Raw genomic sequence first — 15,642 nt, 5'->3', positions numbered from 1 at the left:
ACATTTTTCTAAAGACCTTGGGAAAGAGTGCAATTGTGCAAGCCTGACTGCTCAGGGGTCTCTCGCGTCCTCTGTGGCTGTGATATCCCTGCGGGACACTGAAGGAAATGAGGGCACAAGATTATTGAACGGGAAAGCGTCATTTTAGGCCGAGGCCCAACCCAGCCTATAAGAAGCTGCACAATTCGGACTCTGGGTTACCTGAAACCACACAAGTACATATAAACAAAAGGGTGCTTAACACATAACAGCTGGGGCTTGTAGTTCAGTAGTGGAATGCGTGCCTCGAGTACATGAAGCCCTAGTACAAAATGAAAAAGCCCCTAATGGAAACAGACGATGCTAAACAGCAAAAATGTCCTCCGATAACCAGGAGGCCACGTGTGAGGACTAAGGCCAATCATCCGACTTCTCCAGAGCTCTGGGCCTCCTGTTCAGTACAGAGGCACCTGCAGGAGTCCTCACACCTGCAGCCTGCACGGACACTCAGACCCAGCAGCATCCCTTATAAAGGAGCCCTTGACCAATCAGCAGCAGGATGCGCATCCAGGAAGGCGCTGAGAGCCAGCCCGATGGAGTAGAACTTAGAGCCCTAGGTCTTGAGCAAGCAGGCTTGTCTGTCCTGCCGTGACTGGCTGCCCTTGTCTTAAGAGGCCAGTGGAAGTGGCTGTGAACACAGAACCTGCCCTTCACTCAGGCTGTTTTGAGGCAGGGCTTCACTATGTTACCCTGGCTGGCCATACTACCTCTGAGTGCCAGGTTTATATGTGGTGCCATATACCCAGTGCTTTTACTTGCTCATTTATTTGTGTGGGCGTGTACCTGCTATGATGCATGTGTAGAGAGAGGTCAGAGGACAACTTTGTGAGTTGGCTCTCTCCTTCCACTGTGTGGATTCCAGGTCACCAGGCAGCAAGCACCTTTACCATTGAGCCATTTCGTCTGGCTGGCCTTCAGTTCTTGAACATGAATTTCTTCTTTTCAAGCAACTGCCACCCAAACTGCTCCATGCAGCTCCATTCATTCTTTGAGTTCAGCTCAAAGCAGCCCCTGCTCTTCCCCAAGGTAGGTAGGATCACATGTCCTGGCATCTATGCATTTTCTTCAGTGATGACTGAAGAGACAATTTCTTCATAGCTTATTCAAGAGCAGAACACATAGTAGGTACTCAATTTTAAGCATCAGTTAAAGAAAATTAAACCAGGGCTATAGATCAGTCAAGAGTGCTTGCCTCTCAGGGTTGGGCAGGGGAGGTTGGGGACTTAGCTCAGAGGTAGAGCACTTGGCTAGCAAGCGAAAGGCCCTGGGTTCAGTCCTCAGCTATGAAAAAAAAAAAGTGCTTCCTTCATGCACTAGGCCCAGGTTCAACCCCAGCACCCCAAGAAAACTTCTAGGTGTGTGTAGGGGGTCTGTGTATCTGTGTGTCTGTGAGTGTGCGTGCACACATATTTGCATATGCACACTTACTGTTCATGGTGAGACAGTCCTGCGATCCCAACACTCATATAGCTGCAGCAAGAAGATCAAGAGTTCCAGGCCAGCCTGGGCTACATGGTAAGACCCTTAGCATTTTTTAAACATATTGCTTCATTGTTTTGCTTTTTGTTGTTCTCTTTCTGAACTCATCCTGGATGGTGTGAAGTGGCACAGGACTTTGATCAGCACACAGGAGGCAGAGGCAGGTGGCTCTCTGTGAGTTTGGGGCCAGCCTAGGCTACATAGTGAGACCCTGTATCAAAACAAAGTCCCTGAACAACATTCTTAATCTACGATTGAGGCCTGGTTCAGTAGTGTAGTCTTGCGTAGCATGCTCTCAGCCCTGGGTTCAGCCTCTAGCATGGCACTTCTAAGTGGGGGTATGGGAGAAAGCAAAGAAAGATCATAGCCACACACTCACACCCCACTCTGATCCCTCCAAAATGACTAAGACCTACTAACTGTGTGTGTCTTTGGGATGCTAAGTGTCTCCCCGCAGGCGAGTAGGGCTGAGCATTGGGCTCACAGCTAGCTGCTCTGGAAGGCTGTGGGACTTTAGTGGCCTTGGTGTGAAGAAAGTGAGTCAGTTGAGGGTGTATAGTCTGGTCCCACTTCTGTCCTGGTCTCAGTCTGGTCTCAGACTCCTGACTGTGATACAATGTAACGAACTGCTTCCCACTCCTGCCAAGGTAGATCCCCTCCCAGATCAGATGGAATGTATCCTTTCAAACCTTAAGCCAAAATAAAGCCTTCCCCTTTCAGTCCTCACTTGTCAGAAATTTGATTACAGCATCAAGAAACATCCCTCATCCATTGTACATACAAATTGGCTGTAGAAAAACACATCTCTACACTCAAATACCTTAATCTTCTAAGTGGGAGTTTCCTTCTCAGAGACACTAAGACACAAATGCAGCCAAGCTGGCAAATATAGAAACCATTTATCAAATGAATATAAATGTATTGATCAACATTTAAAATATAACTTCTGCAAAATCATCTTGAAAAATATACATTTGTTTAGATCCATACATACAAATGCAGCTGAAACCCTTGGGCCCACCCAGACTTGCTCTCTGTATGAACACAATGATATCCATGGTTTTGTTTCAGGACCAGTGGAATTTTTCTTCTTCTTCAATACAGGGTTTATTTGTGTAGCCCTGGCGGTCCTGGAACTCCATCTGTAGATCAGGCTGTACTCACAGAGATCCACCTACCTCTGCCACCTGAGAGCTGGGATTGAGGCTCTGCCACCAACCACTCAGGACCAGTGATATTTGACCAGAAGAATCCCTCCCCCCCCGCACCCCGAGTCCTTGGTAACTACTCTCGTGCATTACTTTTAGGGTCCCCTACATACTGTACCCATTTCCCTAACTATAGTGGCCTTCTACTGCCTACGGTAATTATATTCAGCAAAGTATGTGCTAGATAAGATGGGAAATTAAACAGAGAATTCCCATCTGTTCTGTGCAGTTCTGTGATGACGCTGGTGTGTCAGGTGCACTTATACAAGCTGTGGCGTGCAGGACAATGCAGCAGCCAGTGGCAAAACCCTGAGCCGAAGGACAGGCCACTGGCTAGAGCACAGGTGGCAGCCAAAGCAGACTAGTAACACCAGGATAGCAAGTGGGTTCTGATTCCTTCTTACCGGGATGGGGGAGGGAAGGAGGTGTTCCTGTGTTAGTCAGCCGTGGATTTTCCATTTTCTGGGATTTATTTATTCGGTTTGCAAGCTGTAAGTCTCCCCCACTGCTTCCTTTTCAAAGGCCTATGAGAGACCTTCGGTCCCTTTGGAGGGAGAGTTCAAAGCTGCTCTGATTTGGTTTTGATTCGGTAAGAAACAACATAGAAAATGGCTAAACAGAAACCTGTAGGGATGAATTTGATTTTCACCCCTCCCAGTGAGAATTTTACATCTAAAACGGAAGCCTGGAACCAGCGTGGAGCAGACCGGATCTCTCCCACCACCTCACTCTATTTCACAGCATAGCCATAGATGTGGGGCCGCACCAAGGTCAAGGGGAGCGGGGCCTGGATGTGCTGCAGGTTCAGCTTGGAGAAGTTGGCCTGCTCTATGGCCTTCCAGCTCTCTCTGGTCAGATTGCATCCGTCAAAAGCAAGGAACCACACACGAGCCAGGACCTGCTGCCAGAAGTAATTCCAGGTAGACCGTTCATCTGCCACATGGTCTATGAAGTAAAAAGCCCCTCCCTGAGAAGAAACACACACACACACATTTTAAGGATACTGGCTTTGGGAAATCCACTTTACAAAATGCCTCAAGATCCAAATTCCAGTGCTCTGTGGCTGACTATGAGAAGACCCAGGTAGTTTAAAATGGAGTAAGGTGTTATCTGGATAACATTGTTTCAATTTCTGCCACATTTTATACACAGTTAGCTGGGCATGATAGCGCATGCCTGGATTCTCCACACCAGGGAGGCTAAGGGAAGATGACCTTAAGCTACAGGCCAGCTTGGCCACAACTTAAGGTTATACTTTAAACTTTTATTATTATTTAAACTTTTATTATTTTGTCTTAAACTTTTTAAAAGGAGCTGCCAACCTACATGTAGTTTTGTGGTCATAAAAAATTCCTGATTACCGAAACTGAAAGCACTTAGTGTGAGCTCTCTCCTCTCTGCATATCATCCACATTCCTTCATCCTTCTACTCTCTCCACATCCCTCCATCCCTCCACTCTCTACAGTGTTATTTGAGGCAGAACAAAGCTGTAATCCCAGACAGGGGCACTGCTGTAAGCTGGAGGCCAGCCTCGGTTACTGAGGTTAGTTCAGAGCCAGTCTGGGTTACATAGACCGGGTCTCAAGGCAAACAATGTTGCGCTTTAAGTTTTATTACCTCGGCCAGTATTGCTTTCTTTTTGATACAGGGTTTCACTGTGCTATTGTAACTTGTTATGGGACTGACTGGCCTTAAAAACTCACAGAGATCCTCCTTCTTCTGACTTCTGAGTTTCTGTGTCCTGCGTGTAGGGATTAAAGGAGCTATGCCATCAAGCCTGGCACCTCACTGTTTTTACTTGTGATGGAGAAGAGCCCAACATGACTGTAAATGTCAGAAAGAGAAGCTAAGGCTCTGTGTGAGGCTCCAGAACTATCTCAGCCACATCTGTCTTAGAAAGTTCAGAAAACACACAGAGGTTTTTACACCAAATCACTGTAGCAGACGTTGGCAATTCCAGTACTTGAGAGGTTGAGGCAGGAGGATAAAAAGTTTTAAGTCTATTCATCAGCACATTGAATTTGAGGCCAATGGGGGCTATATGAGACCTTGCCTTAAAAAACAAAAAGGGTTGGAGAGGGAGTTGAAACCATCCCAGTTCCAGGGATCTAGTGTTCTCTGACCCGAGGGACCGACACACACATGGGGCACATAGCTCATGCAGGTGTGCACGGGCACATAAATCCCTTTAACAAAATCAGAACAAAAAGAAAGCCAGCCACTATCCTCTTATACGTAAACTTGCAAGTTTTTCTAAAATCAAGTCTATAACACACAATGTCTGTAACCATCTTTATTTTACTTCACATCTGTTAGGTTCTCCCCAGTGTTCCACTGTAACAAGCATTAACATCCACCAATCTTGAGAGCACCTGTAATTGTTGCCAAATAGATGCATTGTTAAAAAGCAATGTTGAATTACTAGTGGGTGGTCCCTTTTAAATCACCTTGGTAGAAGTTTTCAAAGTGCCCTTTGTGAAAACTGAATGGCATTTACACTATCACGAGCAATGGCTCTGAAAGTGCCCATTTCCAATAAAGGGCTGGCAAACCACCTCTTCCTACCCCTCCCCTGCCAATGTTTTTGACAATGGGTCTTGCTACTGTAGCCCAAGTTGGCATCAACTGCTTTAAACACACATGTGTGCACACACACACATGAACTACACACTAATTGTAGTACAGGGGAGTCAGAGACAGGTAGATCTTTAACACCCTCTGGCCACTCAGCCCGGCCAACTTGGTGAGTTCCAGACAGTGAGCGATTCTGTATCAAGAGTGGGAACCGCCTCTGAGAAGTGACAAGCCTGCAGTTGTCCTCTCACCTCCACACAAACTCCCACACATGTGCACTCAAATACAGGACCAGTCACATAAAAATATGTCTTTAATATCCTTAATAGATGTAAAATCTTTTACTAGAAAGTTTATTTTTTGGCTCCCTGTAGGTCTCTTGATATCCATTATGATTTTGCTCATGGAAATAATTGCTTTTTTCCTTACTCTGATCAGGGGTAAGTTTTATTACAATTCTATTAGCTCAGTGTGGTGAGTATCACCTGTAATCCTAGCTCTGGGGCTGTCAGCAGGAGGAGCAAGGTCAGCCAACACACACACATACTCACTATAGGAGGAGTGCATACAGAATAGGAATGGACAGCCAGCTTGGGCTACATAAGACCTTTTCTCAGAGAGAGAGAGAGAGAGAGAGAGAGAGAGAGAGAGAGAGAGAGAGGTAGAGAGAGAGAGAGAGAGAGAGAGAGAGAGACCCCTCTCTACTGAGGGCAGGTGCCTGGCTGGCTGAGCTATCTCAAGTCCACCTTCTGCCTCTTTTATCTTTGTTATTGTTGCTTCTTGTCGTTTGAAACAGTTTCACAACATCACCCAGGTTGGTCTAGAACTCACCACTTGGCAAACTCACTGTGTAGCTAGCTGCCCTGGAACTCTCCATCCTCCTGCCTCCACATCCCTAGTGCTGGCTTTACAGGTGTGCACCACCACACCTGGCTTCTACCTTGAACTGCCAGGGCCAGCCCCTGCTTTTCTTTCCTGGTGGCTTTTCTTGAGGCAGCAGAAGGGGAAGTGTCGGAGGGGGCATGACTTGGTCTTAGGAGATATTTAGAGTTGCTACTTAATAGTAAAATATTTACCTACCTTAAGTCTAAGTCACTTTGCTACTGTGGCTGGCCTGCCTGAGTCCCTTTGAGGCCAGAAACTGCCTTCTCTGGCATTTAGCACCTCATCATGAAACAGCAGGGTATGAAGTAAAGGGTTAATTGCTACAGACTTCTCCCTCTTGTCCAATTGCCTCTTTCTTTTCTATGGGGAATTTAGAGCAATAAACTTCTATTGAACCCATGAGGAGAAAATCATAGTCACAGAAGGAAAAACTTTATTACATGAGCAAATATAGATTAAACTCGCATAGATTCATATACAGATTCATGTTCACACATTCCTAAATCTCCATTCGAACCAGTTGGACCCAGCTTAATAGTTATCTCATAATTACATACTTACATACACACACACACACATACACACACACATCCATACTTACATATGTGTATGGAGCAAAAGACCAAGCACCAGTGCAGAAAGAACTCACTCCTTCTGGATGAAAAATGAGCTCCAACCCTTACTGCATAGAGAAAGAAAAGGCTTCTACACTTTTAATGCTAAATGAATTAAACCCAAGTCTGTAAGAAGAAAGGTTTGTTCCTTTAATAAGACTAAGCCTGCCTTTCTTTTAAAAAAAAAATCTGTTCTGCCCCATGGTAAGGAGAAGCCTGCCTGCTCCTTCTCCTCTCTGTAGCTTCTTCTTTTCTCCTTCCCTCTGCAGTCTGCATATTGCTCTCTAAATATTTGTATTCGTATTATAATTTCTTTTTTTAAAGATTTATTTATTTATTATATGTAAGTACACTGTAGCTGTCTTCAGACACTCCAGAAGACGGAGTCAGATCTCGTTACGGATGGTTGTGAGCCACCATGTGGTTGCTGGGATTTGAACTCCAGACCTTCGGAAGAGCAGTTGGGTGCTCTTACCCACTGAGCCATCTCACCAGCCCTGGTGTTATAATTTCTAAGATACTCCACTTTACATTCTCCTTCTACTCTTGCTCTCTCCTCCTGCTCTGACTTGACAATGCTCTGCTCCCCTCATTCCCAATGCTCTCTCTCCAATGTTCTATTTCCCAATGTGATCTTCCCAGCCTTTTGTACCTTTTCTAGGATAGTAGATCTCATGGTTTTTCCAAGCATCCGTCTTTTACAAAAGTTCACTAGAAGTTAAAACATAAATTGAATAAGAAGTATACAACAGGGCTGGTGAGATGGCTCAGTGGGTAAGAGCACCCTACTGTTCTCCCGAAGGTCCGGAGTTCAAATCCCAGCAACCACATGGTGGCTCACAACCATCTGTAACAAGATCTGACTCCCTCTTCTGGACAGCTACAGTGTACTTACATATAATAAATAAATAAATCTTTAAAAAAAAAAAGAAGTATACAACAGAGAATGTTTACATGCATATCCATTAATAGTAATTATCTGGGGCTGGAGAGATGGCTCAGTGGTTAAGAGCACTGACTGCTCTTCCAGAGGTCCTGAGTTCAATTCCCAACAACTACATGGTGGCTCACAACCATCTGTAATGGGATTTGATGCCCTCTTCTGGTGTGTCTGAAGACAGCGACAGTGTACTTACATGCATGAAATAAATAAAGAAATCTTTTTTTAAAAAAATAATTATCTGGCTAAACATTTATCATCTATCACCAGTCCTACGGGTTTGTGGAGATTCAGTACTGTAACTTCTGTGACTAAGGTATTGGTGAAGTCTTGTATAGATAAACCCAGTCGATATTTTATCTTTTGCTTTTGCACCTATAGAAAATCCTCGGTTCCCTTTTTATGGCCTTTAGTTAATTGTTTTACAGCCTCTCTGATTGAGGCTGTAAGTTGTAGATGCCTGCTTACTATCTCAGAAGTGATTAGGTCATGACTCTTGAAGACTGGCAAAGTTCTCATTGCAGTTTTCACATCAGAAAGGACTTAATAAGCGGGGAGACCAAGGCAGGAGCAGAGGTCCTAAAAATTCAATTCCCAACAACCGCATAATGGCTCAGAGCCATCTGTACAGCTACAGTGTACTCATATACATAAAATAAATAAATATTTTTAAAGGACGTAATAGCAGTCCTATTATAAAAGAGCTTAATAATTACTAATATACTTTTAGGAATTCTTATAGGATCATCACCGTGGATTATGAAATCATCTATTTGTCTATATAGCATCACTACAAGATATCTTCATTTTTCTGCAGAGATCTGCTCAAAGGGGGTGGGCTAATACCTAGTGATTGTTATATATGTTTAATTATAACAGGAAAAGCATATTAATAGCAGGACTCTTTCCTAAAATGAAATTCTCCTGGGCCTTGCCTGCAGAAGCAAATCTGTCAATAGCTTTAACAGTCCATGGCAGAACCATCTCAGGAAGATCACCTGCTAGTGTTTAGCTTCTCCTGGATGGCTCCTGGCATTGAAACTTTAAAAAAACAAACAAAACAGGAACCTTTTAATTCACTAGTAAATTGTTCCCAGGCACTGGCTGGAAGTCTGTGTAGACACCAAAGCTGAATCTACAGGAGCCACTTCCTAGACTGAATGGAGTTGTTTTAAAGATTGCATTATTTCATTACTATGCACCACCACTGCCCTGCGACCACTGTCACTCTTAAGAGGAATCAATCTGGCTTGATATGCAGAACACATAGGTCATGAAGATGCTATTTCAACGCATTATTAAACAGCCTCTGGGCATTTTCTAATAAAGAAAGAAACCCATCCCTCTTTGGTAAGCCCCCTTTTCAAGCTACTCTAGTCCTGGCTACCCAAAGGCAGAGAGTTTTGAGACAGAATTCAGAGCTTAGACCACAAACAAAACAGATAAATTTAAGACAGACATATATTTATGGGCTGGTGAGATGGCTCACTGGTTAAGAGCACTGACTACTCTTCCAAAGGTCCTGAGTTCAAATCCCAGCAACCACATGGTGGCTCACAATATGACGCCCTCTTCCGGTGTGTGTGAAGACAGCTACAGTGTACTTACATGTAATAATAAATAGATCTTTGGGAAGGTGGGGGAGGGGGAACAGAGGGAGCTCTGAGTGGGTGTTAAGATTTGGAAATCTGTGTAGCTAAAAACACAGAGCATGAGACAGCTGAGGAGAATATAACATGGTACAGAGCTGAGGAAGGGACCCTCAGTGTCTAGGGAGCAAAGAGGTGGAAATGTTGAAGATCCTGACCTTGGTGGAGTGTGGAGGTGCATGGGATTTGAACTCAAGACCTGAGGAAGAGCAGTCAGTGGCTTACAACCACCTGTAATGAGATCTGGTGCGCTCTTGTGGTGCATCTGAAGACAGCTACAGTGTACTTATGTATAATAATAAATAAATCTTTTGGGCAGGGAATAGGCCAACCAGAGCGAGCAGTCTCTCCAGTCATCTCTTCAGCCCTGGCTTTGTATGTCTTTGAGACAGGGTTTCTCTGTGTAGCCCTGGCTGTCCTGGAACTCACTCTGTAGACCAGGCTGGCCTCGAACTCAGAAATCTGCCTGCCTCTACCTCCTGAGTGCTGGGATTAAAGGCAAGTGCCACCGCGCCCGGCTGGCTGTGTATTTCTTTACCAGACCCAACCCCTGCCCCTAGCACTATAGACTGTGAATCTCTGAGACTGTCGTAATCAAACACAGCTTTACAGTCTGTCTCGTGATTGTCTGCTTTAGTTTATACTCCGGTTCCTGCCCAGTTGCTCATCTAAATTTTCCCTGACCCATTTCAAAACACAGAACCAGTATCCTTAGTGACCTGTAAATTTTGCTTGTTTTATTTTGGAGACATGGCCTCTGTGCATCGCTGGCTGACCGGGCCCTCACTATGTAGAGCAGTCTGGCCTCGAGCTTCTAGAGATCCACCTGCCTCTGCCTCCCAGTGCTGCCCGGACTTGTAAGGATTTTTGTTTGTTTGAATGAGTGGTAAAGACCCCTCAGCTGTTTCTGGGAGCTGTTACCAAGTTTGACATCTAAACTCTCCACAGGCTCTTCCCCCTGCAGCAGTTTAGAACTTTATAGATTCTGATTTGTCAGCCCTTACACTCTTTTGCAAAATTCTTCTGGAGTCATTTGGGTTTTGTTTTGGTTTGGTTTGGTTTTGGTTTAGAATCCACCCGAAACTGATAGGAGCACCCTCACTCATGATAGCTGCAGCTAGCCAGTCCTCACTCCTGCCACTCACCGGCTTCAGCACTCGGCACACCTCGCGCAGAATCTTCTCCTGGTTCTTCACCGAGCACAGCACCAGGGTGCAGACCACCACGTCCACAGAGCCATCGGTCACCTGGTGCATGTCCTCCCCGGCTGCCACCACGAAGCGCTCGAACTGCAGCTGCCGGTTCTCTGCGACGCTCTTGAACAAGAACTTCTCAAAGTTGGGGTTGGGGTCGATACAAGTGACCCTGCACCCGGGGGGATAGAACTTGAAGTTGGCCCCGGTGCCGCAGCCCACCTCCAGCAGAGTTAGCTTCCCCGAGGGGCCGGCGAACTCCTGCAGATTGCTGAAGAGCTCCCGCTTTAGGCTCGCCATCTTCCAATTGTATATCATGGCGAACCGCTTCAGGAAGTAGGGAAAGCACTTTTTGCATACCCAGCTCCACATGCCTAGAAGGTTCAGCAGAAACATGGGAAACGCCACGATGCAGACCACCAGCCGCATGGCCTGGACGGCAAGCGTCATCTTTGCGAGTAGAGGAGAAAGGGCATGGCTGTGTCTCTTGGGGAAGCTGACCTCAGGGTCCTGCCCTCACTCCAGCACCAATCAGGGAGAAAGGAGGCACTGGCTCAGAAAAAAAAAAAAAAAAAAAAAAAAAGAAATCGCAGAGCCAGGTAATGCCCTGACTCCCACCCGCCCCACCCCTGGCAAAGAAAGAGTTTATAGAAAACTTGTAACTGCAGGCCAAAGAACAGCATGTGTTACTGATGACCCTCATGGGACACACCGGAGGCTCATGCCAATAAGAATCCAGCTGGCATTAGAGGCTGAGAGCAGCTCCGTGGGGGACCACACCCTTAACCTCAGGGAATCTGAGACATGAGATCCAGATGCAGGGGTTAGCCTCGGGATTGTATCCCGGTACAGCAGGTCAGGTGGAGTCTGAGCTAGCTCTTAGTAAGATAAAACCATTAATGACAAGCAAGGAAAATGTGGTGTGTTTACACAGTAGGGTGTGGGGGTTGGTTGGTTTTTACAGCCAAAAGAATGAACTTCTGTTGTTGGAAGCTGGAGATGGTCACGTTAAACAGGTTATGGCGATCTCAGAAAGACAAGAGTTTTCTCTCATTTCCGGTTCTTGGGATTTTTGTATAAAATCACACACACACACACACGCACCCATGGACACAAAGTTGAAGTAAGAGTATCTAGAGGGAGAAAGGGGACTAAGCAGGGAGAAAAGGGGACTAGGGAGGGCATAGGAAGCACCCAAGGGTTTGGTGGGTGTTATGGTGATGCCGGGTCCACTTCCAAAATGTGGATCCCATGGATTGAACTCGAGACCATCAGGTTGGGCAGCAAGCACTTCATGCCAGCCAATCAGACTGTTTTTGTTTTTTAATAGCTGTGGGGTTTTATTTTGTCTAGCATCCAGTCTGGATCCCATATCAGTTGTCACATGGCTTCAGTCCTCTTGATCTGAAAGAATGTCTTAACTGCTCTTGATTTTCATAACCCTGGTATTTTACCAATGCAGGCTTTTCCCTTTTACAGTACTGGGAATCAAACCTGTGGCCAAGGGCATGCGAGGCAAACATTGATCCTCACAACCATTCCCCGGTTTCCAGGCTGGCTATTTTGTAGGATTTGGGATGTAGTTTCTCCTGGTGCTTTCTCATTAGGCTGAGAGCATACAGACCACCTATGTTGCGCCTTATACCAAAGGCTACCACCTGGAAACAGTGCCTTCTATTCAGTTAGGCTCTCAGCGATCACCAACTGGCTGAGTGTGGGGGTGGCATGGGGTGGGGTGGGGACTAACCTGTAACATTTGCCAAGCTCCAGGCTGGAAGCAGGCCAATTTCAAGCTAGTGTCTGTCATCCCCTGAAGCAGAGAGGTGTTTCTGTCCTCAGCTGGTATTGAGGCAGGGTAGGAAGACAGGAAGAGAGGAAGGGACCTCTCACTCTGGACCAAAGTCTCTTTCCAGCTGAGCAGCTAGAGTCCCTGAAGTTTGCTGTGGAGATCGTCCACAGAGAGGCAACATTCCTGATACAGAGGCATTTCCAGATGGGAATGTTAAGTACCAGGGGAATGCCGGAGCATGTGAGACCTTCAACCACGGCCCCTTCCCCAGGTGTGAAGCCAGATATCTCCTTGGAATCACAAGCAAAGCTCTCAAAGTTTAGTTTACAATAAAAGCCTTTACTGTTGGAAGCACCCACCCATGCCGGTGTGGTGTATTCTCCCTTGTGTGCCTCTCTTAACTCCCAGTTTAAATCTGTTAGGAATCTCTCTCGTAAGCTCCAGCTCTGCTCTATGCTGGCTCATTGTAAAATCCTCCTCTGGAGCAAAGTCAGTGGCCTGGCTTTGCTTTGGTGGCTGTCCCCAAGCGTCAGGGGCTCCTCAGACTTCTGGTGGCAGACAGTGGGGGCCGTGGCTTCTGCCACACTACTGCTCTGACCAAGTCGATGAACGTGAATCTGCCTCTTCTCCTCAGGGATGTTGCTGTTTTCCCTTTGTAATTAGAAGATATTTTAATAGGGAGCTGAGGAGATGCCTCCGTGGTTAAGAGCACTGAGTGTTCTTCAAGAGGTTCTGAGTTTAATTCCCAGCAACCACATGGTGACTCACAACCATCTGTAATGGGGTCTGATGCACTCTTATGATGTGTCTGAAGACAGCAGCAGTGTACTCACATACATGAAATCAATAAGTGCAAAAATACATTAATAAATAGTCTATCATTACATAAATGTCCTGATATTTATTATACCTTAGCACATTAAACTCAGTACTTACTAATAACCATTGCCTGGGTTGGTTAATTCTATGTTTCTGGAACAGTAATTGTTCCTTCTGAAGCCATTACTCCTTTGGACTACTAATACCCCCCCCCCCAGTTGTACCTCAGAAATGGGAAGTGACAAGTTTCCATGATAATCTTGAATTGTGTTCAATGACATTGTGAAGAGAATGTTGGTAAACAAGATTTTAATGCTGTAAAACAAAGCTAAAATTAGATGCAACCTTTCAGAGACGACTAATGGGTCGCCAGGTCAAATTCACAGCCATTTGATTTGTAAAGCTTTTTAAATGGAACGACACTGTCGCTAAGCAAAATATTGCCAAAATCTGTCTAGACGGTCAGTGAGGGATGTTTAGTAAATACACTACTGTCTGGTCTGCTGCTTGGGAATTTGGTCAATAACAGAACATAAAAGTTAAAAAAGAAACATGAAATTCACATCTTCAAAGATTTGTCAATGCATGGTTTAGTCTCTAGTACTGTGTGAGTGAGCACTCATGTCTGTGTATGTGCATATGTGATTTATGTAAGTGTGTCTGCATGTGTGTATGTGTGCACTTGTGACTCTGGGTGTGCACATGTGAGTTCACATGTCTATGACCTGATTGGAGTGTGCACGCATGTATGTGTATGCATGTGAGTATGTGTGCGAATGCACATGGACATGCACACAGCAAAACAAACAAACAAACAAAACAAAAAAACCCAAAAAACGGTAGCCCTAGAAATGGTAGTGTGAACAGAAGAAATGGGTTTCCGGGGGGGAGAAGTGAAAGTGAAGGTTTGGGCCTGAATCTTTCCTTTCACAGGAGGGAGGAGTGCATTGGGAGATCTAGATATAGCAGAGGAGTCCCTGGAGAGGGGAAGAAGGCAGACATAGGAAAGGAGGTAGGCTCTGGTGTTAACCAGGAGGACCCTGGGAGACCTCGTCCTCAGGCCGGTCCTTCTCAGTGACTCTTGTAGCTCTGAGCCAGGAACGCTGAAGACAGTGCTAGGGAAAGAGGAGTGACAGGTAGAACAGCTTGAATCTATTCTTCCTGGCTGGTGATGCAGCATAGTTTTCTGCACAGTGAAACTGTAACTCAGAAAGTTTTTCACTTAGGAAATGATGGCTTGGGTTATTTATTCAGAGGACTACAGAGATGCAATTCAAAGACATTTGTTAAGTGCTGGGTCGGCAAGAGGTCTAGCTTGAAGATTAACACAGTCAGGTGACAGAACGCATGCCTGTGACCTCAGCCCTGAATCAGTTGACAGAGCACAGTGCCTGTGATCTCAGTGCTCAGCACAGCTAGTCTTGGCTAGATGATGAGAGAGACTGACTGGAAAGAAGCAAAAAGCTGGGGGTGGGGTGAGGGTGACTGTGGGGGTTGGGGGTGGGGCAGAGAGCCAATAATTCAGTGACAAAGAATCCTTGCTGCTCCTGCAGGACCTGAGTCCTGTTCTCAGCACCTAGACAGCATCATACATGTGACACATGCGCAGAGACACACAAGTAAATACAAATAGGGCCAGTTGTTGTGGTGGGTTGATAGTGCTGGCACACACCTTTAACACGTTGCACTATGGATGTAGACGCAGGTGGATCTCCATGAGTTCAAAGCGTGCCTCTTCTATAGAGTGAGTTCCAGAGTACCCAGCTATACCCAGGGAGACCCTGTCTTAAAAACAGATGCAGAAATAAAAGTTTTTAAATACCAAGAAGGAAGAGAGCAAGGAAGAAGGTGCAGTGGCAGGATGAAAGGCCCCTCCAGAAGTCCCATCAAGACTTCCAGAATGCTTTTGGAAGAAGGCCACGAGAATTTTAGAAAACTAACCCATTGGTGAAGACAGGGTGCGGTACTCCAGGCAGAGGACACAGATACTGTAGGAAGGCACGGAGGCAAATGGCAGAGGGACACAGTGTGTGGAGCCAGGATGGGAGCAGTAGCTGGGGCTGCAGAGGATGGAGCTGTGCCCAGCAGTACCACACTGTAAGAACCCAGCATTTTATTATTTTCAAACATGTCTATTTGGGGGCTGAGAATAGAATGCTGTTAAGAACTAAAAAGGGGGCCCTGGGCAAAAGGGGGAAGGAGAAGACCCACACCCCACCAGAGTTCCACCTATTTTCTGGTCAGTCAGACGTGGGGGGGCTGCTATCTACCTTCCACTCATCCCTGGGTGGGCATCTAAGTCTCTGACCCAATCTTCGGGGTGTGGTAAAGGGATTACTATCTGGGAGCACCTGAGCTACTTTCCTAAAGCCACCAGGGCTTATAGGAGAGAGATGAGGGAAGAGGTTCCCAACACCGATGATAATGAGCGCAGTAGATCTTGACTGGAGCA

General features: G+C 45.9%; 2 protein-coding genes across 2 annotated transcripts in view; both read right to left on the bottom strand.

The window, feature by feature from the left end:
• Positions 1–11,042, bottom strand: part of Methig1 (methyltransferase hypoxia inducible domain containing 1) — a 31,236-nt gene extending 20,194 nt beyond the window's left edge. Inside the window, exon 1 of the mRNA NM_001024672.3 lies at positions 10,535–11,042. Coding sequence (NP_001019843.1) covers positions 10,535–11,032 — 498 coding nt within the window. The 5' untranslated portion in view covers positions 11,033–11,042. The remainder of the gene's footprint in view (positions 1–10,534) is intronic.
• Positions 2,423–11,042, bottom strand: Mettl7a2 (methyltransferase like 7A2). The gene is made up of 2 exons (NM_199477.2): positions 10,535–11,042; positions 2,423–3,693 (listed from the first exon to the last, which is right to left on the bottom strand). Exons 1-2 carry the CDS (start codon positions 11,030–11,032, stop codon positions 3,457–3,459), a joined length of 735 nt encoding a protein of 244 aa, NP_955771.2. The 5' UTR covers positions 11,033–11,042; the 3' UTR covers positions 2,423–3,456.
• Positions 11,043–15,642: the final 4,600 nt, after the last annotated feature.

The sequence above is a fragment of the Mus musculus genome, chromosome 15 (assembly GCF_000001635.26).
Source record: "Mus musculus strain C57BL/6J chromosome 15, GRCm38.p6 C57BL/6J".
Classification (NCBI taxonomy): Eukaryota; Metazoa; Chordata; class Mammalia; order Rodentia; family Muridae; genus Mus; species Mus musculus.
Note: the sequence above shows the minus strand (reverse complement) of the source record. Positions and strands in the feature narration are given on the sequence as shown.